This window comes from Xenopus tropicalis, chromosome 8, assembly GCF_000004195.4.
Source record: "Xenopus tropicalis strain Nigerian chromosome 8, UCB_Xtro_10.0, whole genome shotgun sequence".
NCBI lineage: Eukaryota > Metazoa > Chordata > Amphibia > Anura > Pipidae > Xenopus > Xenopus tropicalis.
Genome location: NC_030684.2, coordinates 69,257,409 through 69,284,407, shown reverse-complemented (window position 1 = coordinate 69,284,407; position 26,999 = coordinate 69,257,409). Strand labels below are relative to the sequence as shown.

The 26,999-nt window shown below is 39.9% G+C and overlaps 1 protein-coding gene across 1 annotated transcript in view; it reads right to left on the bottom strand.

Annotated features, from left to right (window-relative positions):
* Positions 1-11,511: 11,511 nt before the first annotated feature.
* Positions 11,512-26,999, bottom strand: part of LOC100489507 (transmembrane 9 superfamily member 2) — a 37,291-nt gene continuing 21,803 nt past the window's right edge. Inside the window, exons 11-17 of the mRNA XM_002932627.5 lie at positions 25,161-25,280; positions 23,496-23,553; positions 21,958-22,117; positions 20,098-20,249; positions 17,356-17,467; positions 15,639-15,810; positions 11,512-12,981 (exon numbers count right to left, since the gene is read on the bottom strand). Coding sequence (XP_002932673.2) covers positions 12,914-12,981; positions 15,639-15,810; positions 17,356-17,467; positions 20,098-20,249; positions 21,958-22,117; positions 23,496-23,553; positions 25,161-25,280 — 842 coding nt within the window. The 3' untranslated portion in view covers positions 11,512-12,913. The remainder of the gene's footprint in view (positions 12,982-15,638; positions 15,811-17,355; positions 17,468-20,097; positions 20,250-21,957; positions 22,118-23,495; positions 23,554-25,160; positions 25,281-26,999) is intronic.

Below are 26,999 nucleotides of genomic sequence, written 5' to 3'. Positions count from 1 at the left end.
CCCCCTGAACCTAATAACTGGTTGGGCCACCCTTAGCAGCAATAACTGCAATCAAGCGTTTGCGATAACTTGCAACGAGTCTTTTAAAGCGCTCTGGAGGAATTTTGGCTCACTCATCTTTGCAGAATTGTTGTAATTCAGCTTTATTTGAGGGTTTTCTAGCATGAACCGCCTTTTTAAGGTCATGCCACAACATCTCAATAGGATTCAGGTCAGGACTTTGACTAGGCCACTCCAAAGTCTTCATTTTGTTTTTCTTCAGCCATTCAGAGGTGGATTTGCTGGTGTGTTTTGGGTCACTGTCCTGCTGCAGCACCCAAGATCGCTTCAGCTTGAGTTGACAAACAGATGGCCGGACATTCTCCTTCAGGATTCTTTGGTAGACAGTAGAATTCATGGTTCCACCTATCACAGCAAGCCTTCCAGGTCCTGAAGCAGCAAAACAACCCCAGACCATCACACTACCACCACATTTTACTGTTGGTATGATGTTCTTTTTCTGAAATGCTGTGTTACTTTTACGCCAGATGTAACGGGACACGCACCTTCCAAAAAGTTCAACTTTTGTCTCGTCGGTCCACAAGGTATTTTCCCAAAAGTCTTGGCAATCATTGAGATGTTTTTTAGCAAAATTGAGACGAGCCTTAATGTTCTTTTTGCTTAAAAGTGGTTTGCGCCTTGGAAATCTGCCATGCAGGCTGTTTTTGCCCAGTCTCTTTCTTATGGTGGAGTCGTGAACACTGACCTTAATTGAGGCAAGTGAGGCCTGCAGTTCTTTAGATGTTGTCCTGGGGTCTTTTGTGGCCTCTCGGATGAGTTGTCTCTGCGCTCTTGGGGTAATTTTGGTCGGCCGGCCACTCCTGGGAAGGTTCACCACTGTTCCATGTTTTTGCCATTTGTGGATAATGGCTCTCACTGTGGTTCGCTGGAGTCCCAAAGCTTTAGAAATGGCTTTATAACCTTTACCAGACTGATAGATCTCAATTACTTTTGTTCTCATTTGTTCCTGAATTTCTTTGGATCTTGGCATGATGTCTAGCTTTTGAGGTGCTTTTGGTCTACTTCTCTGTGTCAGGTAGCTCCTATTTAAGTGATTTCTTGATTGAAACAGGTGTGGCAGTAATCAGGCCTGGGGGTGACTACAGAAAAAAAACTCAGGTGTGATAAACCACAGTTAAGTTATTTTTTAACAAGGGGGGCAATCACTTTTTCACACAGGGCCATGTAGATTTGGAGTTTTTTTTCTCCCTTAATAACGTAAACCTTCATTTAAAAACTGCATTTTGTGTTCAATTATGTTATCTTTGACTAATAGTTAACGGTTTTTGATGAGCAGAAACATTTAAGTGTGACAAACATGCAAAAGAATAAGAAATCAGGCAAATAGTTTTTCACACCACTGTATTGTGTCCCTACAGATTTATCTCAGCTAAATTCCATTTCCCTCACTGACATATCGTGACCTCTACTCCTTGTACTTAATACCCACCTTTTGAGGAGAGCAGGGCCTGTACCAGATAGGCAAGAGTCTCATATTTGTGTTTGTCTATTATTTAAAAGGATTATATTGAATCTTATTGAATACAATCCAATTCTTTTAATATTTGCGTTTCTGTGTAGATAATTATGGGTATTTTCACAACCTAGCAATAATTAACTTAGCTGCAGTAAAGAATTGTGTAATGAGAACCCTCACATTTTTATTTATGTTCGGGATTGTTTCCTAGAACAGTGTGTGTGTTCTGGTGACTTGCATAAGCTTTGCTTGATAATCAGAAAAAGCTGATGAATGGGGAAAAGATTGAACTATTGTAAGCTCTTTTGGGCAGGGTTCTCTTCACCTCTTTTGCTGGATATTGATTGCTTTATATGTTACACTGTATGTCCAATGTATGAAACCCACTTATTATACAGCGCTGCGGAATATGTTGGCGCTTTATAAATAAATGTTGATAATAATAACTAAATCCCTTGATACATTTGACCATGTATGTTAAATAACTGGTCAGTGTAACTTTTCTATGAGCAAAAGTGGGAGGGAACATGAAAACAGTTAAAAGCAAGATAGATGGTAAAAAAAATCAGTATTCAAAAAAAAAGAGGAGGAAATACATTTTTCCAAATTTAATTGTTTTTAATAAATAGAATAAATATTGAAAACACTCAAAAATCCATCTTTAGACCAAAATGTTCTTTTCCAGGCCCCTAAATGCTGCATTTAAAGTTTCTTCTAATGCAAAACTTGTAGATAATTATTAATAAGGGTAAAGGGTAGTCCAGTAAAACTGGACTAAGAATTGTCAAGTTCACAAAGCTTTACTCCAGTTTAGAGAAGTGTTTATCAGCATTTTTTTGTATTAAACTATAAGGAAATCTGCTGAGGCATTTCATTGCCAATAGATTAGTCACAATAGTGCATGTTAGAACGCTATATAATGCAGAATACTTTACCATACCTGAGTAAACAACCCTAGAAGCTCCACCTATTTAAGATAGCAGCAGCCATTTTATCTTGGTCTGACTTCACTTTCAGGCAACAGTGTGCAGGTGGTAGGGAACAGCCCTCAGCTCAGATTACAGCAGAGAGGGGAGGGGGAGAGAGGAGTAAACAGAGCCGATTCATGCCATGCCCGGAATGATTCTTCTGAGAGCAGGAAGGCTGACATAGAAGATTATGTATACAGAACAGAAGGAAAGAAATGTGCTGTTTCTTTTCACTGAGGACTTAAGGGCTCTGGCACACGGGGAAGATTAGTCGCCCGCGATTAACTCCCTGTTCGCGGGCGACTAATCTTCCCCGTGTGCCAGAGCCCTAAAGCATCAGTTCTGTAAGTGTTTATAGCTATATTTACATAGATAAATCTGATAAAGCTTACTTAGTTTTTACCTTTCCTTCTCCTTTAAATTGTCTTGGTGCAAAATTTATAAATCTCGAACTCCATTTAAAAAATCACATAAATCTAGCAGAACAATTTTTTTGGAATTATGCTGAGTTTTCTTTTTTTGCAGATTTGTATAGCCTTGTAAACAACATCTGAAATGGGCATTATTTGGAGTTAGATCATTTTCTGACGTAAGCCAACATTTTACTTCACTTTAACGCTAGTTGTCGGCTAACTTCACTTTTGAGATTTTCCCTTAAGTCTATCTTAAGCAATGAAATAATATATTATACAACTAAGCTTTTAAGCAAAAATGAGTTGAAAATGCAGAACAAAAAAAAAACCTTAAAATGAAGGCCTGTGATTTTCTTGCATTTCTAGAATCAAAGCCAATGATCAACAGGAAAATCATAAAGTATTTAAAACCTACTTATATCATTAAGCTTACAATTGAAACATAAATGGAACAAACTGTTTGCAAATTGCTAGGTTATCACTGCCTACACGCTAGGCTTTCATTAACACACACCCACACATTAGGCACTCAACACATACATAATAACTACATTTAATTAGCCTGTACTTTTGCTACTGCACACGAATATTACACTAACCAGGCCTGGTAATGTGTCTGGCCAAGCCATTCAGATCAGTATGTTCATGTCACAGTAATTGTGTAAATTAAGTATTTACAATTTTCTAGCTTTATGTGGTTCTCTGTAGTAGACCATTCACTCTAATGCACAGACTTCCATGTACCTGACTGCTAGTATTATAGATTATGTGTTGTTTGGTTACAGCCAATTCGGTGCATGATGATGAGTTGCCTGGCAAGCCTCTCAGCCCTGCTTGATGTAGATTGTCTGGCACTTAAAAGGTTAAGAAAGAGAAATTGTTATTTCCTAAATTATATTGAAATGCTTTTTTAAGAATAAGAAGAATGCATAATAAAACAAGAAAAAAGCAGAAAAACAAGAAAGAAAGTAAATATTTACCTAGCACGAGGGCCAAATGATTGTATCAATCCGATCCAATTCGATGTGGGAAAAGATCCACTCATATGGCAACCTCCCCAAATGAGTGGATCTTTCTGTGTTTGGACAGCATAAAGGAAAACTATACCCCTAGAATGAATACTTAACCAACAGATAATTAATATTATCTTAAAGAATCTTGCCAAACTGGAATAAATATATCAGTAAATATTGACCTTTTACATCAAAAGACAGAACTTTGTCCATTCATTGGCTGATGGGGCCTAGCATGTATGTGTGCCTTGGTACTTCTATTTAGAAGTACCCAATGGCACATACTACTAAAAAAAAAAAAAAAAGTATATTTTTATGAAAATGGTGTATTTAGATGAAGCAGGGTTTTACATATGAGCTTGTTTCTGCAATATATTTCATACAGACCTACATTGTTTGGGGTAAATTTTTCCTTTAAGGCTCTATAGCATGTATAGCAGGTGCAGTGCTTAACCTTTCTTAACCTCTAGACCAATGCTATCCAACTGTTTTTATGAAATGTGACCAATTATGGCTTATACAGGTATGGGACCTGGGGTTTTCCCAATAAGGTGTCTTTCTGTAATTTGGGTCACCATACTTTTTCTACTAAAAAATAATCTAAACATTAAATAACCCTGATAGGTTTGTTTTGGATTAATAAGGATTCATTATATCATAGGTGGGATCAAGTACAAGGTACTGTTTTATTATTACAGAAAAAAAAGAAAATTGTTTTCAAATATGTGAATTATTTGCTTAAAATGGTGTCTACAGGAGATGGCCTTCCTGTAATTCAGAGCTTTCTGGATAACTGGTTTGCAGATAATGGATCCTATGCCTGTAGCAAGATTATAATAAAAATACTGCATACCTAGAAGTCACTAGTGCTAGCTAAGGGCAAACCCTGAATAATCTTTTTATTTTAAACATTTTTCTGATCAAATTTTCCTCTCGTCATCAAAAGATGTTTATAAAATTGTCTGTGTATTTTAGATGCTACAAATTCACTAATTTAGGGTGTTGAATACAGATTGACGTTTGTGACACAGCACTGCATTTCCAGCAAGCCATGTAGTCAGTATGGAGTACTCAGTAGCTCTGAACAGGCTGGAAGGGAGATGAGAAGCAGGTGTACAGCAGGAGACAAATAGCTCCCACCACAAATGATTCTTGCCTGCCCCCTTGTGCTTTCGTACTGGCCTGTCCTCAACGAGGATAACAATGCATTTTTTTCTGGTTGGAATAGAGATAGATGTACACATTTTAGGGTGGCCTCGATTAACTGTTATTTTTGTGCTCTGACTCCTACAGATATCTGAATTAAAACACATTGCTGCAGACAGTTACACTAGAAGTTTAAAATGGTTTTCTTTACATTGCCCATATTGCCCCAATACTTTTTACAATGCTATCAATAATAAATTAAAATATATTGTTTGCAGCAACATTATGCCCCAGTTTAGCCTCCCCCTAAATGCTTTCTATGAAATGTCTTGAAAGTGTCAGTACACTTGCCATGCTCTATGGCTATTTAGGAAGTTTTACCCACTGCATATTTTTCTCACTAATAAAAGGCAGCATCGGTATTCCAGAAATTAGCCAATCACACTGAAAAAGAGGGATTTTTGTTACTTACCAGTAAAATCCTTTTCTCTCTTCATTGAAAGGGGGACACAGGCACTGGAGGGTTAACTTCACCTTCCGGGAGGACAGGACACTAAAAGTACAAGAGTCTTGACAGCCCTCCCAGGGGGCCAGCCCATCTCTCCTCCGCAGGCTACACCCCCTCTGGGAGGCTGTCACCACCCAGAACGTATAAAATAGATAATGAACCAGGAAACCAGGAAAAAACAACGAACAGTTAACTGGAAACTGACCGGTTGGGCTACAACGCTATCCCGTGGTGTATAGGAAAAATGCATTACCCAATGTCAAGCAGGACAAGGAGCTGGAAGGGCCCCCACCGGGGAGAGTTCACGGAGGAGCTCCAACACAGAGAACACTCCAAGGGGAGTTCTCCACTAACAATTATAAACAGGGAGGGCGTGCCTGTGTCCCCCTTTCAATGAAGAGAGAAAAGGATTTTACTGGTAAGTAACAAAAATCCCTCTTTCTCTTTCATTATCAGGGGGACACAGGCACTGGAGGGACGTTCAAAAGCAGTCCCTGAGAAATAGGGTGGGAAGATGGACTACGTTTGAGTCTGCACTGCAGCCTGGAGCACCTTCCTGCCAAAGGCTGCCTCCGCCGAGGACGCCACATGCACCTGGTAGAAACGAGTAAAGGTGTGAATGGAGGACCATGTGGCTGCCTTGCAAATTTGCTCCACAGAGGCCAGGTTCTTTGCTGCCCAGGAGGCTGCCACCGATCTGGTGGAGTGTGCTGTAACCCTGAGGGGAGAAGGCTGGCCAGCGATCTGATAGGTTCTGGATATCGTACCTCTGATCCACCTGGCAAGTGTGGTCTTGGAAGCTCCTAGGCCCTTTCGTGGGCCAACGGGAAGAATGAGTAGAGCATCAGACCTCCTAAACGCCTCAGACCGATGAACATAGTATCTTAATGCACGGACAACGTCGAGGGAATGAAGTGCTTTCTCCTTCGGATTCCTAGGGTTAGGACAAAAGGAAGGGACCACAATGTCCTGGTTTAGATGGAAAGCCGAGACGACCTTGGGGAGAAAGGAAGGCAGGGTACGTAGCACGGCCTTGTCCTGATGGAAAACAAGGAAGGGGGCACGACAGGAAAGAGCTGCAAGCTCGGACACCCGCCTGGCTGACGAGATAGCCAGTAGGAATGCTGTTTTCCAGGTGAGGAGGGTGTCAGAGGCCTGCGCAAGTGGCTCAAAGGGGGGCCCTTGAAGAGCAGAGAGTACCAGGTTGAGGTCCCAGCCCGGGGCCGGTAGTCGCAGCGGAGGGGCCACGTGGGTGACCCCTTGGAGGAAGGTCCTGATGTTAGGATCCTGCGCGATCTGGCGTTGGAAAAGGACCGAAAGAGCCGAGATTTGGGGCTTAAGAGACGCCACACGGAGGCCTTTCTCAAGGCCCTGTTGGAGGAAACTGAGGATGTGAGTTGTTTTGTAACGATTGGGGGGAATGTGGTGGGTGAAGCACCATGAGATGTAGGTTTGCCAGGTTCTGTAGTAAACCCTCGCGGAAGAGGGTTTCCTAGCCGCAATCATGGTGGAGATCACCCTGTCCCCGAAACCCTGACTCTTGAGGATTAAGGTTTCAAGAGCCAGGCCGTCAAATGGAACAGCTGAATATTCGGGTGGAACACTGGGCCCTGGCAAAGCAGATCTGGACGGTTGGGGAGAGGTAAGGGATCGGTCTCTGAAAGGTTGATTAGGTCGGCGAACCAGGCTCGCCTGGGCCAATGGGGGGCAATGAGCAATGTCCTGACTCGTTCCCGCTTTATCCTCTTGAGGATTCTGGGAAGAAGGGGCAGAGGGGGGAAGACGTAGACGAAGGCGAACGGCCAAGGGGCTGTGAGAGCGTCTACCCCTGCGGCAACTGGATCTCTGTACCGGGAGATGAAGTTGGGGAGCTTGGCATTGGTTCTGGAGGCCATGAGGTCGACCTCCGGGGTTCCCCAGAGGGAGACAAGGGTCTGAAATACCTCCGGGTGGAGAGCCCATTCCCCCTGATCCAGAGTCTCCCTGCTGAGGAAGTCCGCTGTCCAGTTGTCCACCCCCGGAATGTGCACTGCCGATATTGCAGGGACATGTTCTTCTGCCCAGGTCAGGATCTTTGAGACCTCCTGCATGGCGCCCTTGCTGCGGGTACCTCCCTGGTGGTTGACATATGCCACAGCTGTGGCATTGTCGGTCTGGATCCTGAGAGGTTTGCTCTGGAGAAGGTCTGTCCAATGAAGCAGGGCTAGACGGATGGCGCGGAGCTCCAGAACATTGATGGGAAGTGAGGTCTCTGAGGGTAGCCATCTGCCCTGAGCCGTCAGGCCCTGGCAAACTGCACCCCAGCCCCGAAGACTGGCATCTGTAGTTATTACAGTCCAGTTGAGAATGGCAAAGGGCTTGCCCAGAGAAAGACGGGCTGGGTGCATCCACCACGAGAGTGCCTTCCTCGTTGACCGGGGAAGGGAGACTGGGGAGTCCAGAGCTGAGCTCTCTGGGTCCCACTGACTGAGGATTGATCGTTGAAGTGGCCGGGTGTGGAACTGGGCAAATGGAACGGTGTCTATCGCAGCGACCATGGAGCCCAGGACTTGCATGCAAGTCCTGAGGGAAGCCCTCGGGGCAGAGGCTAAGGACTGGGTCCGGGCCATGAGAGTCTGGACCTTGTCCAGAGGGAGAATGGTGCGGCAAAGCTGGGTGTCGAACACCGTGCCCAGGAAAATCATCCTCTGAGCAGGTGTTAGGGATGATTTCTTGAAATTGATGATCCAGCCGTGTAGTTGCAAGGTCTGGATTACTCTGGATAGATCTGAGCGGTTCTGATGGGAGGATGGGGACTTGATAAGTAAGTCGTCCAAGTAGGGAGTGATTGATACTCCCTGGGAGCGGAGAAGCGCCATGACAGGGGCCAGAACTTTCGTGAATACCCTGGGAGCTGTTGCCAGGCCGAATGGCAAGGCAACAAACTGGAAGTGCTTTCCCAGAGTGGCAAAGCGAAGGTATCGGTAATGACCCCTGTTCATGGGAATGTGAAGATACGCGTCCTTGATATCGATGGAGGAAAGAAACTCCCCTGGTTCCATCGCTGCAATGACTGAGCGAATGGATTCCATGCGAAACTTGAAGTTTCGGACACAGCGATTGAGTCGCTTGAGGTCCAGGATTGGGCGGACCCCCCCATCTTTCTTGGGGACGCAAAAAAGAATGGAGTAAAACCCCTGTCTTTCTTCCTCTTTGGGAACAGGAGTGATGACTCCTGCTTGGTGTAAGGTGGTGATGGCTTTGCAGAAGGCTGCCCTGCGTACAGGGTTGCGGGGGGGAGGGGAGAGAAGGAACCGCTCGGGCGGGGGGTACTGAAACTCGATTGAGTAGCCACGAGTAAGAATTTCTGTCACCCAGGAATCTGTGTAAGGGTGAGACCACACCTCCCGAAACGAAAGGAGACGGCCGCCTACTCTGTCGATTCGGGGGGTGGAGAAAACTTCATGCATTGGAAGATTTGTCAGCGGAGGATTTTTGGGGCTGTCTACCGGAGGACCAGGCAGGCCTTTTGCCTCTGCTCCGAAAGGAAGAGCCCTTATCGGAGGGTGGCTGCTTCGTCTGTTTGGAACGAAGGGAACGGAAGCGAGAGAAACGCCGCTGGTGGGGCTGAGTCTTTGGTTTGTTTTGCGGAAGGAGAGTGCTTTTACCTCCTGTTGCCTGGCTAATAATTTTTTCAAGCTCGGTACCAAAGAGAACCTTCCCAGAGAAAGGAATGGAGACCAATGACTTTTTGGAAGTTAGGTCTGCTGACCAATGTTTAAGCCAGAGAAAGCGTCTGGCCGCGATGGATGTAGCGGAAGCCCTGGCAATCATCTTTGCTGAGTCAAGGGAGGCCTGACAAACAAACTGGGAGGCCTCTTTGATTTGTTCAGCAAGTTGTAGGATGGAAGCCTGATCAGACCCCTCTAGGACAGCCTGACAAAGTTGGTCTGCCCATACCTCGGAGGCACGACTGACCCAAGCTGAGGCGAAGGTCGGCCTAAGGGCAGAACCAGCGGCACAGAAGATGGATTTGCAGAAACCCTCGAGTCTTTTGTCTATTGGATCCTTAAACCCAGCGCCATCTGGTACCGGGATGGTGGTGGATTTAGCCAATCTGGAGATTGGGGGGTCCACTGTGGGTGCCAATGACCAGAGGTCAATATCCTCCTTGGTAAAGGGGTAAAGGAGATTGAAGCGTCGAGAGGTATTAGTCTTGCGCTCAGGCGCAGCCCATTCTTCCTTAACTACCGAAAAGAGCTGATCGTGAGAGGGGAAGACTCTGGAGGTCTTCTTTTGTCGCTTAAAGAGATCCGTGGAGGGATCTGAAGCGGTGGGAGGAGAGACCTGGAGGGCTGATAAGACGGCCTCAACCAGGCTATCCATATCGGAAGGAGCAACCTCGATCTCTTGAGGGGGCTCCTCCTCCGAAGAATCCTCTGTGATCTGTCCCTCCTCTGCAGGTTCTGACTCCTCGTCGGAGTGCAGAAGAGCAGGAATGCCGGGAGTCTTACGTTTGCCCAAAACACCCAAGGTAGGGGGTTGGGAGGTAAGCTGGGTAAGAAATTTGTCTAAGGTGTCAGGGAGCCTAGCCAGACCCTGTAGGGAAGACATTGAGAGTGCAAGCTCTCGAGCCCAGGGAGGTTCTGGTATGGGAGCAGAAGAACCTGAGTTGTCTGTGGGGGCGGGGACTGGCTGAGGAGGCGGGTGCGAGCAGGTAGTGCAGAGAGGCTCCGAGTGCCCAGATGGAAGCCTGGCGCGACAACGGGCGCATGCAAGGAAGGAGACCTGCGCCTTGGTGGAAGTCTGCGTGGAGCGCAACTTAGGACCTTCCCTTGTGGGGTCTGCCATGGGTGCGGAAAGGGAGAGAGAAAGGAAGAGAAAAAAATTTTTTTTTTTTTTTTTTAATTTAGGAGAGATAGAGAAGGAGCCCAAGAGGATACTGGCCTGGATTCTGTTCTGGTGCAGGAGGACCTGCTCTGTAGCCTGGGGAGGAGAGATCCGGAGCAAAGAAGAAGGAGTTGTGCAGCAGAAGCCGACAGGCAACGGAAGAGAAGGAGGAAGTCTGAGTCTGGCGCGAAAACCCAGGTTCCACCGGAAGCCAGCTCCAAGGAAGGCGCGAAGTCAGGGCCAATGGCTGACAAGTGGGCGGAGAGACGTGTTAGATAGCAAATGACACCAGACTGAACCAGACAGACCCCCACAGCACTGTGCTGAACCAGTTGTGCGCAGCACCAGCAGGGCCCGACAGCCAGTCGGGAGAGCGGCAGAAACAGTGCGTGCACATGTATGCGATGCGCGGTCCCGCGATGCGCGCTCCCGCGACGCGCGCACCCGCGACGCGCGCTCCCGCGACCCGCAAAAGGGTTCACGGGGGGGGGGGGGGGGGGTGGTGTTGGGCCACCTCAAGCAGGGCGCTGAAAACCAGCCTGCGGCTGCCACCCGCAGTCCCCCCAAAGGAGCAGATGGGACTGAGCCGTAGCTCCTGCCCATTCTGTGCAGCTCCAACTGGGGACTGAATCGTGATTGCTGCCCCAGTGCTGTGGAAACAAAACATATTTAGACAAGTAAATAATAAAAAATAATAAAGGATATTAAATAAATGGCTCCCCTAAGGGGAGCTGTGTCCACCTCCCATGAGGACACTAAAAGAACTGGGTGGTGACAGCCTCCCAGAGGGGGTGTAGCCTGCGGAGGAGAGATGGGCTGGCCCCCTGGGAGGGCTGTCAAGACTCTTGTACTTTTAGTGTCCTGTCCTCCCGGAAGGTGAAGTTAACCCTCCAGTGCCTGTGTCCCCCTGATAATGAAAGAGAAATATCATATAAACTTCATCACATGGAGATATGAAATGCATTCCATTACCTTTTCTGAAATAAAGATAGATAAAGATATCTTTTGTATATCATTTACTTACAATAGCTATATGCCAGTTCTGTATTTATCTAAAATCATCTAAAACACATCAATATAATCTACTCTCTGTGTTTATTTCTCTAAAAAATTCAACAGTAAAATAATATGAGATAGCATTTTTTATTTTGATTGACAGGCTTTAAGGTCCTATAGAAAAATTAAATAATTAAACATTCTAGACAAAAACATTAGGAGCTGTATAGTGTAAAATGATTTTGCAAACAGCATTGAAAATTTAGCACAACCTTGTTTTGTTAAACAATAAAAATAACATAATTTAAACAAATAACTAACATTTACATTACAAAATAATCTCTACAACATGTTCTACATACATTAATGAGTCTGAAAACGTAATGCTGTGCTCAACACTTTGCTAGGGTCCTTAACATGACAGTATAGTTTGAACATGCTACCTAGGTTTGTCTTGCAGTAACTGTGTTATCCATGCCTAAGAGTCAGCACTGTTCATCTTGCATTGATGTCAGAATTAGTAGGTCATCCACGGAAAAACATAATAAACATTAGGGTGTATAGCACACAATGCATTCTGCAGATCAACCCTATTGCCACCATGGGGAAACACATCTTGTGGTGCTGCAAAGCATTCCCTGATAATTTAACATCCGTTAAATGTAGTAAATGAACCCCACTAACTAAAAAGAAAAACAAAGAGAAATCTTTGGTTGCAATTACATAAAGCACCATACATGCAGAAAGGATTTCAGAGTTGGCCATTATGCAAGCCATTGCTATGGATTTCTAAAACAGATATCTACAATTCACTTTGTACCTATAGAAAATAAAAAGTCAACAAACAACTATGAGGCATGGGAAAATAGTTGGCGAGGGACACAATGTTTCCTATATCATTGTCTAAAGATCAATATATTTGATAGGGAAGTCTTGAGTCCTACCAGCAAACCCAAGAAGTAGGCAAATCTTAATATTCATGCCATATATTTTGCTCTATAGAAGCATGCTGTACTTTCCAATCTACAAAATGCAGTATCACAGTTCATATTGAGAACTAAGTACAGAAAGTCCCTTATGTTTATATTCTGAGTACTGTAAAATTAAAAAAAAAAATACACATATATGCTCTGTGCTGATTGAACAAGAATGAGCTTAAAATGTACGTTAGCAACTGAAAGGCACGATAGCTTTGGATGACCATCAGTATTACCTGTATATAGACTGCCCAATGCTTTATTTTTTCCATTATGGTATCATTTCCAAACTTTCTACATGTCACCAGTGACACAGTATAAAATTGAATTGCGGAATATGACATTATATTCTAAACAAAATTATCTGAATTGCTTTTCTCAGCTAAAATATTCTTTATTTTGTGCCATTCAAACAATAGCTGCATTTATCTCATGTCTTCAGACAAAAGCAATGTTGAAGGAATGTGTGGGAAACATAATCACGCTGCCGTTGCATAGAAAGCTGTATTAATCCACTTTTACCACACTGTAGATCTTTTTTACAAACCAGTAGCAAGCAAAAAATCCAATGGTTCCTGAAGGGAAGAAAAAAAATACTTAGAAACACTGCGGATTAAAACAAGTTTCAATACACATTTTTGAAGACTGTTTCATTTCACTTGAATATTGAACTAAATTTGTAATCTAGATATGGTTAGCTGGACTTACACAAGCCAACAAAGTCTTCTGACTCGGTTGCCAGCAGCTGCAGACCGAGACAACAGCTTATTGGCTTCACTGACAGGCCTCCCTGAATGATATCTGGGTGAAAACTGGACAGATATTAATTGGGCAGGTTGGACAAAATCATCAGAGCACTGGTTGTGGTCCTGTTTATTTCGAATGGAAAAAATTAAATACTCTGGTTCTTGAATGCATTTGCTTTTCTTGCAGTCTACACCAGGAACTCATATTCCACATCAGAACGTGCTTTTAGCATGTAATACAAGCATATTAACAACAGTCTCTCTAAATTTAACAGAGGACAGAAAGCAATTTTCTTTTCATTAAGTAGCAGATTCTGTTGCGCAAAAGGCAGGGCAATTGTACAACCCCATTTGAAAGGCAGAAATCCTCTGCATAAGCAAATATTTACCATGTTTCTAAAAAAGGCCCAGTAGTCACAGCAACTGTAACCAGCTTGCTTCCTTTAATAGAATGAGCCTGCTGAACGATACCAAGGACGGACTGAACAAAAAAAAAAACATGAAGGACATCTTCCTATTGTGTGCTAAGCAAGGACACTTTGGGTAGATAACGGCAAACTGATCCCATGCACATAAAAAAAAAGAAGGAATCTTTAGCTCTTTATGTTAAATGTGAAAAACCTGGTTGAATTATTTAAAGAGAGACTATACATGTTTTTATTTTCCTTTTATTTTTCCAATCAAGGTGAGAAGAGTTAAACTGTTGGAAAAGGTTTATAATGCTTTGTTTTACAGTTATACTCCACCCTCTTTGTAGGTCGTGTTTTTTCTTGTTAAAAAAAAAAGATTATATATAATTATATAAGAGCAGAGTTGGTCAAAGCATCCTCCATACGCCAGTGGATGTACTTATATACTCAACATGAGACAAAGGTGCACTAAAATTAACGTATTCAACAATAATAAAAGTCACTGAGGAAACGATAATTATAAATGGAAGCAACAACATTTAATGTCTTCCAGTGCTGACCAGGCCACCAGAGAAGCTTAACTGGTACAGGTATGGGACCCCTTATCCAGAATGCTTGGGACCTAGGGTTTTCTGGATAAGGGGTCTTTCCATAATTTGCATCTCCTACCTTAAGTCTACTAATAAAATTATTTAAATAGTAATTAAACCCAATAGGATTGTTCTACCCCCAATAAGGATTAATTATATCTTAGTTGGGATCAAGTACAAGGTACTGTTTTATTATTACAGAGAAAAAGAAATCTCTAAAAAATTTTAAAAATGTGAATTATTTGATTAAAATGGAGTCTATTGGAGATGGCCTTTCCATAATTCGGAACTTTCTGGATAATGGGTTTCTGGATAAGGGGTCCGATACCTCTACTTGAAATGGGATGAATGCAATGCCGTTCTTCACTGTAAATTGTAATGGTTGACACCAGGTGCCCCTTAAAATGTACCTTTCACTATTATTTAAAAAAATCACACACTAAACTGGACAAATGCTTAATCATTTTTTTCATACATGACGTTTCTACTGACCAATAGAAAATGAGTTCCCTTATGGTTTGGGCTTCTGTACCAGTCCAAGGCAACCACAGCCCTTTAGCAGGGAAGATCTGTGCCTCCAAATATGCCCCCAGTAGCCCCATATTCCGTTTTGCTAATTCACTGCACCCGCTTAGAGACCAACTCACAATATACTGTGTATATATAGAATATAAACATCACAATATAGGACTGATTAGTAATTAATTCAGATTCACATTACAAGGCAGCTGAGAAACCAGTGCAATTTATATCAGAATTTAATCATCAGCCGTATGGCATCAGATTCTAGGACAGGAGAACCTCACTTTCTTCTTGACACCACTAAGCTTAACTTCTCAACAGCTGCTCAGAGCACAATGAACATGTGAGTGTCACTGACATTCCTAACAAAATCCAAGATGGGGATCTCCTGTGCACAAATTGGAAGACCTGAACCATTACTATAACTTGTATGTTCAAACCAGTTCTTTTTTCATACTAGTTGCCCCTTGTCTTTTCGTTCAGATTTCATTGCCATCAAATATTTTTTGTTGGCCTTTGACCATATTTGTACTTTTTAGGCAAAGGGGTATGTCAAGGTATAAACTGGCATGGCCAGTCCTCTTAACAGTCTATATAGTATAAATAGTCCTAACTTAAACATCTGATCAAAAAAAGGTAGGGGGAGAGGAGAGAGCTGCGCAGACTCATGCCCCAAACCTAAAGGAGCCCTAAAGAAGAGGAAGTCTGATACCGAAGAACATGTTTACATAAAAGAAGGAAAGAAATCATGTGTTTCTTTTGATAGAGGACTCAGAGTGCAGCTTTTCTGTAAGTGCTTATGGCACACATAGGCCATACATAGACCTTTCTGATAAAGCTAACTTGGTTTATCACCTTTACTTCTTCTTTAACTTACTGAACCACAAAAGCAACAATAGAGATACAAAGTTTTGAAAAGAGCTCAAACTGGAATGCTTGGAATACTTGATTAATTGTTACCTACCTGTAAATAGGAAAAAAATTAAGAACATGATCATAGTGTACCCGAAGTACAAAATAGTGCTGGCAGTTCCTGTGATTTGCAGTTTGGAGAAAAAATAATGAACTGCATATATAAAAAGATAAACTGCAGTAAAGCCACTTGTTAAAAATGATCTCCACCACCAATGGTAATCCTGCATTAAGAAAGGTAGGTCAGTAGGATCAACAATACATAAGCAGTTTTACCTTACTATTGTGAGCTGGTAGTACTAACTAAAAAAGCTACTTATTTAAATGTGCCAGAGTGCGAGAGAGATAGTGAAAGAAATAAGAACAGCACTTAGAAATTCTAAAAAGCTAGCAACAATTTATTGATGTTAATCCATTACTATTACAGTCACATATTTGTGCCCTTCATAACAGGCAAACCTTTACTCGGATGGAGGACCAAAATGCTGAAAAAATCATTAACCATTTTCAAATACACAGGACATTATTAATACATGTATATTACTAATACAGAAATAAGCTGCCAAACAAGCAAGACTGAAGAGAATAATAATATATATTTAAAGGGCAGACAATCTATCAAGTAAACAGAATATACTTTGTAAATAAATCTACATAGATGTTTGACACCGGGGAACAAAGAACCTTCTTAAATCCTAGATGATTAAACTTTTCGTTTTTTTTAGAGAATCAAAGACATCCAAGTTCTTATTTTTAAAATCCAAAGTTCTTCCTGTAGACTCAATTGACTTAAAGAAGATGTTACTTCCTTAATATTTTTATTGAATTGAAAAAAATATATAAACTATCAATTTTCTGATTATGTTTATAAACCAAATCTTCTAAAAAGATATCATCCAATACAGCTAATCGGCAACCTTAGGTTGAAGGTTTATTTTATTTTTTATGGGAGAGATAATCCTTTAATTACCCCGTTGTTAAGAAATAATGAGACAAGACCAAAAGAATACTTTAACCTTATCTTCATTACATTTAGGACAATAGGAAACAGAAATATATTCCACCAATTTCCAGTAACAACTATAATCTGAATAGATAATTAAAAAACTGATTTAACTTCCAATTTTCGAGACAAACCTTTTTATAGTTATTTAAAGATTCAATAGGTTGTGAAGGAGTAATACATCTTCCCAAATATTTGGGCGATTTACTAGGTTTTTAAACCAATATTTATTATTTCTTCATTATATCTCCTCTAAATATATGATATATTTTAAAATAGGTGTGCCTTAATTCGGTATATAAGGATATTATGAGTCAAGAGGAGTTCCATGACTACCTGAATGCATTAGGCTAAAGACCAAATGCTTTTTTATGTTAGTTGGAACTCCTATATCCTCATGTTTTAAAAAGGATAGGGGGGCATCACTAAGCACTGATTATAACTGATGACTCCACTAAGCACCATTTATAAGAATATCTTTTACAGGATAACAATGACACTTAGTGATTTAAATGTGGCATTTTCTTAATTTTATTGGCAAAATGTCCAAAAAAAAAAAAAAAAAAAAAGAATTTTTTAAGTCTTTAATAAGTGCAATTTATAAGATTTTAATTAAGTAAATTATTTGGGTGTATATCGATATATAACATAAGTGTGTTATATATTGATAAACACACAAATAATTTGCTTCTGTTTCTAATTTACATGCGTCTCACTTCTCTTTTGTCAATATGCAGTTTACTACATTGAAACATAATGCAGGTACCTCTGCACACAGATGAAAATAACACAGCAAAACGGTAGCCTCTGAGCAAGTGATTAGAAGTATTATGAATACCAGAAACAGGAAGCCAAACATATAGTACATTTGATGAGACCTATGAAACAAAGAATGACACATCAGTACTAATCATTTGATGAGACCTATGAAACAAAGAATGTCACATCAGTACTAATTATTACTAATTGTAATAAGATAGGTGGTAAGTTTCAAAGGAATAGTCACTAATCTATAAAGGTACAATGGGTGGTAAAGTAGAATGCATTGTTTATATCACTGCAATGTAACAGGAATATGCACAGACATTAACAGTTCATACATGTGACTGCAGAAAGGTGCCATACAGAACACTACATGTGTGACCAGAGTTTCAGAATATTGTGGATGATGGTATATTGTAGGGTGACACTAAACAGAGCTAAAACCCTGGGAAGACTTATTAATTGCTGTAGTTTAGAGATACTCTTAAGGTTTAGCTGGAGCAAATTGCAACTTGGGGGATTTTTTTCAAAAGTCTTTTATTGTATAAATTTACAGAATAACTGCTAAATGTCAGCAGTTATTCAATAAAGTATTTAATTTTTATAATAATCCTGATGTGTCCTAGAGTTTTGGTGAGCATGACTGCATGAGTGCTATGTTATTACAAGTACAAAAGTAATTTAATCTTTCCAAAGCCTTTATACCAAGCACGCTACGCCAGGATAAATTGGATACGGGAGGCCACAAAATATGCAGCCTCTATGTAACGACCTTTCATACCAATGTGACCTATAAGTAGTGAAATTGTTCCTCAGGTATGAATTCACTGCAAATTTGGGCATTTCTCAGAACGGGCGCAAAAATTTGCCATGGAAACATTAACTGTGCGCCAAAAAAAAGTTGCGTGCAAATTTTTTACATTTTTTTATACACAACATTTGACGTTTTGCCAATTTTTTGCCTGGTTTGCAAATTTTTTGCCAAAGCAAAATGGGACAGATTCACTTCACATCGACACCTATAGTGTCACCCTACAATATACAAGGTTCCATTTTGTGGACACTGCCTTTAAGGCAAGCTCTGCATCCTGCCAAAATCTTGTTTCTGTGCCAGTATGTGGGGACCTGATACCCATATTCATGCACTGGTTACAAAATTAGATGGTAAGGAAGGAGGGGGAATAAGAGGAGCGCAGTGACATCTAAGAAGTTCTGAATTGAAAGTGACTGTCTGCCCGGGTCAGGCAATATATGATTGACAGCTGGGACTTTTAAATGCTTTTATAATGGGTATAGATGTGTTAATAAAAAAATGATTTTGGGTTACATGATTAATTTGAAAGGGGCTTTTATTATACAGCTTTTTATTTGTGGGTGACAGGTCCACTTTAAATGAGTCTTTCACTCAAAAACATTTTTTTGTACAACAAAAGATTAGATTTGAAGCAACATTCAAATAAACATTAAAATCAATGGTTATAAAGTGCAAAGAATTTAACAGTCGGGTCAAATAAAGCTTTCAATAGCAATTAAATTGACACACAACTTTAAAACCACTAAAATAATTTATACTGGAATGTTGCTTAAAATTACATTTTCTGTGTAATATGTGTGAAATATGCTGGCACACTACGCCAGGATAAATTGGATACAGGAGGCCACAAAATATGCAGCCTCTATGTAACTTTATAACCATTGCACTTTATAACCAACTTTATAACCAACTTTTTTTTAGATAAAATGCAGCTAGAGCAGAATAAAATATTTTCTGCAAAAGGTGTGTAATATGCTGGCACCTTATACACAAATAAGAATCTATTCTTTCGTAGGTTTTAGCCGAAATTTTTTTTAAAGGAAAATTATACCCAATTGTTGCAGGTCTCTTTAAAAATACATTGAATAAAACAGCCAATATGTAAAACACTTGCTTCATCCAAATAAACTATTTTCATAAAAATATACCTTTTTTCCATAGTATGTGCCACTGGGTAATCCTAAATAGAAAATTGCAATTTTAAATATTACGGGCTGCCCCCTGGACTGGGATCATAGGATTCATTGAGCAGACACACAAACCAAAGCCATATATACATGCTAGATTACCTTAAAAAGGTAACTCAACGGAGGTGCCTGACATTTTTGCACCTCAGACACAATGGAGGTGCCTGACATTTTTCACCTCACACACAGCCTTTTCATATTAAGTACAAATTTTAAAAAGGATTGCAGGTCTGACAGACTGCTTGGTGGCTCTGCTTACTTAACAGAATCTTCTGAAATGCCAGTTTCTATACCAGTGGGAGATCTTAATCTGGTCTGGCCAACCCTGCCTGCCTTATACCTCATTCTGCTTCTTACATCCAAAAGACAGGTAGTCAGATGTAGTTTGATCACTGGTGCATGCCAAATCCAATTAAGAAAAATTCTGTGCCACTGTTGCAAAACTCCAGCTTCCAGCGTCAACAATAAGGTTAGCTTCTGTCATTCTGGAGGCTGTAGCCCTGCAGCATCGTGTGCTCAAACACCTGTACACAACAACAATGCAACCATAGTGTACATGCTGTGAGCATATTTAAAAATAAAAATATACTTGATTTTGTATCTATACTGTCTGCATATTTTAGACTACACGTGAACACTAAATATTTAATACTATCATACAGCATTATCATATTTTTTAAATTATACTACTTGGCTCATCAAAACTGCAAAAAGCCAAAGGGAGAAACCAAAAACTAAAACTTACCAAATACTATTGAGAATGAAGAACAGCTGAATAAAAATGCAACCAAATGGAAGGATTCCACCCATGACGATCCCAGGTAATGGTTTAGTAAAAAATGATTGCTCTGGAATTTGTCGTGGAATATGATTTGTACGAACCGGGTGTTCAATAGGCTTTAGAAAGAAGCAAAAAAAAAAAAAAAGTCCAAAAACTGAAACAAATATATTTTACCATCTATTTACCAGCTATATATCATATATAACAGTTTATTAACCTAACACACATTTCTTCTTTCCTACACTGTTTCATAGGTTTATTACTAAGAGCATAGAAATACCCATAAAAACATTTGCTACATGCACAAGCACATATGTAGTTTACATGCTGAAATATCCCTGCTCTATGTGGGCAAAAGTATTAAAAGCAGTTAAGACAAGCATAAAGGGACATAAGAATGCCATTAGAAACTATAAGCCTGATACACATAACGATACCCCAGCATCAAGACATTTTTTTGAAGTCAAACATAATATGACCCACTAAGATGAAAAGTGTTGGAGGTGGTTAAGAGACCACCAAGAGGAGGCAGTTGGGGTAAACTATAGCTTCAGAGGGAAACCCAATGGATAGGAAAGTTGGAATGTAGCAAACCTAAAGGTATGAATGCCCACAATAGTCCAAAAGGTTTTTTTTTTATAATTTTTGGTAATTGTCCATATAAGCTCTGACATTTCTCCTCTTCCTTCAGGTATTAATGGCCCGCTAGTCCTAAAAAGCATCATGGAACTTCTGCTGTGTAAGGTAACACTGTCTTATTTGTAGTATGGTACAGGAGCTAATGAAAAAATGGTATTATGATATGGCTTACCTGTTGGACATCGACTTTGAAAGAGCACAACTGTGATGGATTCATTAATGAACTATAATGGACTTACTAAGGACATTAATTTGGCACGGTCACTTTAAGAGGTTTTGTTGGGGGAAGGTTTGTGTTCTATGGGAGGGTGTTTATTTCCATAATGCCTTGCACTTTGTACACTTAAGAAAGAGCTCTGCCTGACACATGTAGTGTGTCTACATGGCTAATAACAAATACAGCAGGTTGTTATTTCTGCTTGGAGCTGTTTGAGTCATTCTTACCAATTGGTTATTAAGAGGGAAATATCACAAATGACATAGCTGATGCTCATAAACAGTCTAACCCATTAATACACAAGTCACAATAAGTACATCAGTTCTAGATCCAACTTAAGTGACTATGATAATTTGCCTGGTACTTCTTAGCAAGCACCGCAAAGCTACCCTCTTCTTCTTTTCATATTTTTTGTTAAAAGCTCGACTTTTCACCCTACTCTGCATGTGTACCTGCGCAAAATAAGAAAGAAGAAGGAATGCAATTGCTCTGTAGTGCTTGCTAAGAGATACTCTAGACTTGGCCAGTTTTCTGCTAACAGAAGCACCATCCCTAATTATCAAGGAAGTAATTATTATCACTGGGGGAGCCGAACATTTGGCACCCCAGTGATTCAATCTTTCCTTTGCCTTTAACCAGCATAGACCAGTGCAATAATACAATGTGGCAAAAGCAGATATCTAGAGCAGGCAAAAATATCATGCACCCGATACCTGTCAGAAACAAACTAACTGCCCCATCCCACAGACTATTATAAATTACTTACCATTTGTGGCAACTGCTCAACTCTTTACATGCATCAGTGGAAAGATTTTTAGATGAAGCCAAAGAAGGCAGAAGGTGCATGTTTCTACAACCGACATGAAATAGGTATATTCTACACATTTTATGGTGGAGTTGACCTACCCTTACAGTTATTTACCAATATGTTTCAATACATACATACATAATAATGTTAAAATACATACTCTTTCTTTGAATCCGAAGTAAGCACCAAGAAATGTTAAAGGCACAGAAATACCAAACCACATAGCTAAGATAGCAACTAATGTGCCAAAAGGAATTGCTGCTGATGAGCCTTTCTCCCACAAAATTATATTCATGACAAAGAAATCAGCAAATATAATCCTATAATTAGAAAGAGAGAAAACATAAAACAGCAAAGTTTAGAATAATCGTGTAGTCTGAAAGATGCTCACATATTTATAAATAAATGTATAGCAATGCCTTCACTAAACAACAGACTAGTGCATTTTCAAGGACAGAAAAATGTTCTCTCAGTTAAGTATTCCCTGACCACCAGTACTGAATAATGAATAGTCTGAATAATGAAATTAAACACTATAATTTACTGCATTATCCTCTTTGCTTGTTGTGATTAGTTCACTAGTTAATCATTTTTTTAAATTCTTTCACTCACTGGAAAAATTTATAGAAAAAAAATCATAAAAAAGGGAAATCACAATTTTTAACTAGTGAAAAGGCTTTATTATTAATTAACTTTGGGGTATTTACCTTGATTTTTCCACATGTTCTGTTTTACAAACTGGTGTTACAACAGATTTCATTTGGATTTGTATTATTCAATGGTGTTCTAAGACTGATGAGCAATGTTGGTTTTCCAACACACAGTGCTTTTTGCACTAAGACCAAAATGTTTCGTGAGACAAGAATACATTTTATTTACATTTGCAGTGTCTCCAACATGCCTTTTGGCTTACTCTACAGAAGCTTTGCTTTGAATTTTTTTGTGGTTTTCTTTCTGCCACTGTCTGGCTTATAGATGCCCCATGCTAATCAGTGCTGCACAAAGATGAACACCTACCAGCCATGAAAAAAGCAGTCCACATCCGATACTATGCAGGTTGCAGATCTTTAACATTGCTGACAATTTTGTGTAGATCAGGGACATAAAATCCCAGTAAAATATATAATTACAGGTTGTTACTAGGGATACACCGAATCCCGGATTCGGTTCGGGATTCCGCCAAATCCCAGCATTTTCTTTAAGGATTCGGTTTCGGCCAGATCTGTGGTCCCGGCCGAACTAAATCGGAACCATAATTAGCATAAATTAGCATATGCTAATTAGAATTCGGAAAGGGTTAAATGGGCAGTGAAAAAATTTTTTCTGGCGTGTGCCAATTTTTAACCCCTTCCAATCCTAATCAGCATATGCTAATTCGGATTCGGGGCCGAATCCTGTTCTGTGGGTTCGGAGGTTTGGCCGAACCCAAAAAAGTGGGTTCGGTGCATCCCTAGTTGTTACTCAACAAAATGTGGAGCAATCAAAGGGTGAATACATGGAAGTTGCTGTATATCAAGAGCCTTGATAAAATTCTGGATTGCCTATAGCAAAATCTTTTTGTAGGGTATAGGGGTGCATAAGAACTATGTTTGCAGCAGGGAAGAACATTTTTAGGTTAAGGAAGAACATGATTGACTTTGTAACTAATGAGTGAAATAGGTTAAACACATAAAATGTGAAATAAAGCAGAATACCTACCCAGGACATAGCAGTGCTGTCATCAAGACATTTGTTTTCCATTTCTCCCCACCAAATGCTGCAAGTGGAATTACAGATCAATATCAGAAATATACTAGTCTCCAGGAATAGCCTAATTTCCTAGGTCAGCCATTATGACTGATGTGACTGGATCCTGTGCAATTGTGGCATTTAAAACAAAAAAAACCTAATCAAACTAATTTAAAAGGTAAATACTATTACTTGATATCATTAATGCCAGTTATGGGAGTCATGTTCTTAGAAAGCTATATCAATATAGAATTCATGTGATGAAATAGTCAATAAGTGTTTGCCAAGGTATTGTCAGATTGATTAAAAATGATAATCGCTTTTTGTGGACAATAAGCCAGAGGGTGTGTTCCCATAACATAAGATAAATTACTGTATGTATTATTAAAATGAATGCACTTACAAAAGTAAAAGCCAAATCAGCTCATCAAACAATGCAGCCCAATACATTTAATCTGACTTCATCAGCAGAATAATAAAAATGAATTAAGTGATGTTATTTAAACTTTATTCATGGACGCCAAGGGAAGTGACATCAAGCACTAATACCTTAAGTGCGCATCCATGCGATACATTATAATCGGAAGTATATACAATACTACAGGTGGCCATACACGCTACTCCCGATAACCACCTACAGGTGGGTGTATAAAAGGACTGATATCAGCAGCTAGAATCGGCCTGTATATGGGCACCTTAAGTGCCAAGAGCTTCAGTAGAATGTACACTACAGAGGAAAAGTAACTGTGCACAGTCTTATGTTAGGGGAGTGCGAATATCATGCTGTGGGAAATGCGCTGTCTTTTTTTGTCGATTTCTAGAAACTGGTAGTTTGACCTGCTACACCGAGGTGGCTGTGCCCAGGACATAACACACTTATTTGAATCTGTGTTACATCCAGACTCTGACTGCTTTATATGGACTGCTAAATGAACCTTTACCAAGTGTCTTGCACTTTTTATGCCCTGTGTGCACATATTACTTTTGTATAGCACCCCTTTGTGATCTTCTTTAAATTACTTGTGGTTGAAAAGGCTATTTCTACAGGTATGGGATATGTTAAAATTATCCAGAAAGCTACAAATTATAGGAAGGCCATCTCCCATAAACTATTTAATGAAATAATTACAATAATTAAAAAGGATTTCTCTGTAATAATAAAACAGATAAAATGAATCCTTATTGAAGCCAAAACAATCCTATTGGATTTATGTATTGTTTAAATGACTTGCAGATGTAAAGTACCAAAATCAAAATTACAGAAAGTCCCCTTATCCAGAAAATCCCAAGTGCCAGGCATTCTAAATAACAGGCCCCATACCTATAATTAATTATGGAGACTGACCAGACAAACAGAGCGTGCCACCACCATGTTGCTTGTATTTTATAATCCACTATATTAGCCAATAAAATGTATCTCTTGATCTTTATTTCCGGTGTCTGCGGCTGAGCTCCTGATCAACCATCTTTAAACAGGCTACATAATATATAGCAATTGTGCATAAGTCTTCTCTCTATCAGTCTATTAATGTTTGTCAGCTATGAAAACCACTATAATCTACACAGCTTTGTGTAACACAACCTTTAATAAAGCATGAAAACATTCTTTAAATATTTCAAGAACAGATTACTTACTTTTGTACAACCTGGCAGAAACATATCCAGCAGGAGTTCCCAGTAAAACCCATAACACAACAGAACAGGTCATTAGAGCTCCTCTGTTAGCAGGTGACAAAAAACCTAGACAGGCAAGAACTTCAGAGATAAAAACAGAGATTATTTTCTTTTAAGAAATGTAAAAGTGACAGTGCAAATAACGTGCAATTAAATTACAGTAGATGTAATTCTATGCTGAATATGGTCAAACAAGCAGTCACAGTATGACAATTCATATTACATACTGATTATATTGTGCTGATTATGTTTAAATAGTTTATCATATATATGTAGTCTATATATACACCACCACACAGATGAGAAGTTATTTTATTAAAATACTTTTTGTTTGTGTATAAAATATATAAAATATATCCAGTCCAGTGGCTGGATCATACCATAAAAAAAGCAGGTGGATGTTAGATGTTCAAACCTGCATGACATACTGTTGTCGTTGTAGAGTGGCCTTGTGACATAACAAGTTGTATCAGTTGGAGGGAAAACTTGTTATGTCACAGGCCTAGCTTGCAAACAATTTTTGGCCTGTTATTGTCTTAGTGTGGCTAAGTTTAACCCCAGCCAATACAGAGGCCTAAAAGAAAGCTATGACAGTAGAGATATTCCCCTGTGTAAAAAAAAAAGGCCTGCACGTGGTCGTTTGAATTGAGCCAGATTGGTAAACTTGAGCCAGAATATGTTTTAATGCCAATACATCTTAAATAGGCATTAAGTGTCATTAACAAATATTATTAGCATAGCCATGATTTTACCTAAGCTTTACTTAAATAGTCTGTAACAGCTTGGTCAAACATAATAACCTTATGGATTACAACAGACAAGGAAATCAGTCACCAGCAATATACAGGTATGGGACCTGTTATCCAGAATGCTCGGGACCTGGGGTTTTCCCGATAAGGGATCTTCCGTAATTTGGATCTCCATACCTTAAGGGGCTGATTTACTAACCCACGAATCCGACCCGAATTGGAAAAGTTCCGACTTGAAAACGAACATTTTGCGACTTTTTCGTATTTGTTGCGATTTTTTCGGCTTCTTTACGAATTTTTCGTTACCAATACGATTTTTGCGTAAAAACGCGAGTTTTTCGAAGCCATTACGAAAGTTGCGTAAAAAGTTGCGCTTTTTTCGTAGCGTTAAAACTTACGCGAAAAGTTGCGCCTTTTTCGTAGCGTTAAAACTTAAAAGGTGCAAAGTTTCGCGTAAGTTTTAACGCTACGAAAAAAGCGAAACTTTTTGCGCAAGTTTTAACGCTACGAAAAATCGCCAGATTTTACGCAACTTTCGTAATGGCTACGAAAAACTCGCGTTTTTACGCAAAAATCGTATTGGTAACGAAAAATTCGTAAAGAAGCCGAAAAAATCGCAAAAAATACGAAAAAATCGCAAAATACCGATCATTACAAAAAAACCGCAATCGGACTCATTTCGACCCGTTCGTGGGTTAGTAAATGTGCCCCTAAGTCTACTAAAAATCATTTCAATATTGAATAAAACCAATAGGATTGTTTTGCCTCCAATAAGGATTAATTATATCTTCGTTGGGATCAAGTACAAGGTACTGTTTTATTATTACAGAGAAAAAGGAAATTATTTTTTAAAATTAGAATTATTTGCTTATAATGCAGTCTATGGGAAAAAGCCAGGATTTCCATAGCAACAATTGTTTTTTACAACTTTTCTGGGAGTGACTTTTCCTTGCAACTTCTGTGCGATTCTGTGGTTTCAGACACAATGGGCCTGATTCACTAAAGGGCGATAAAACGTGCGCTATTTTTATTGTGCGCTAAAATTTTTACC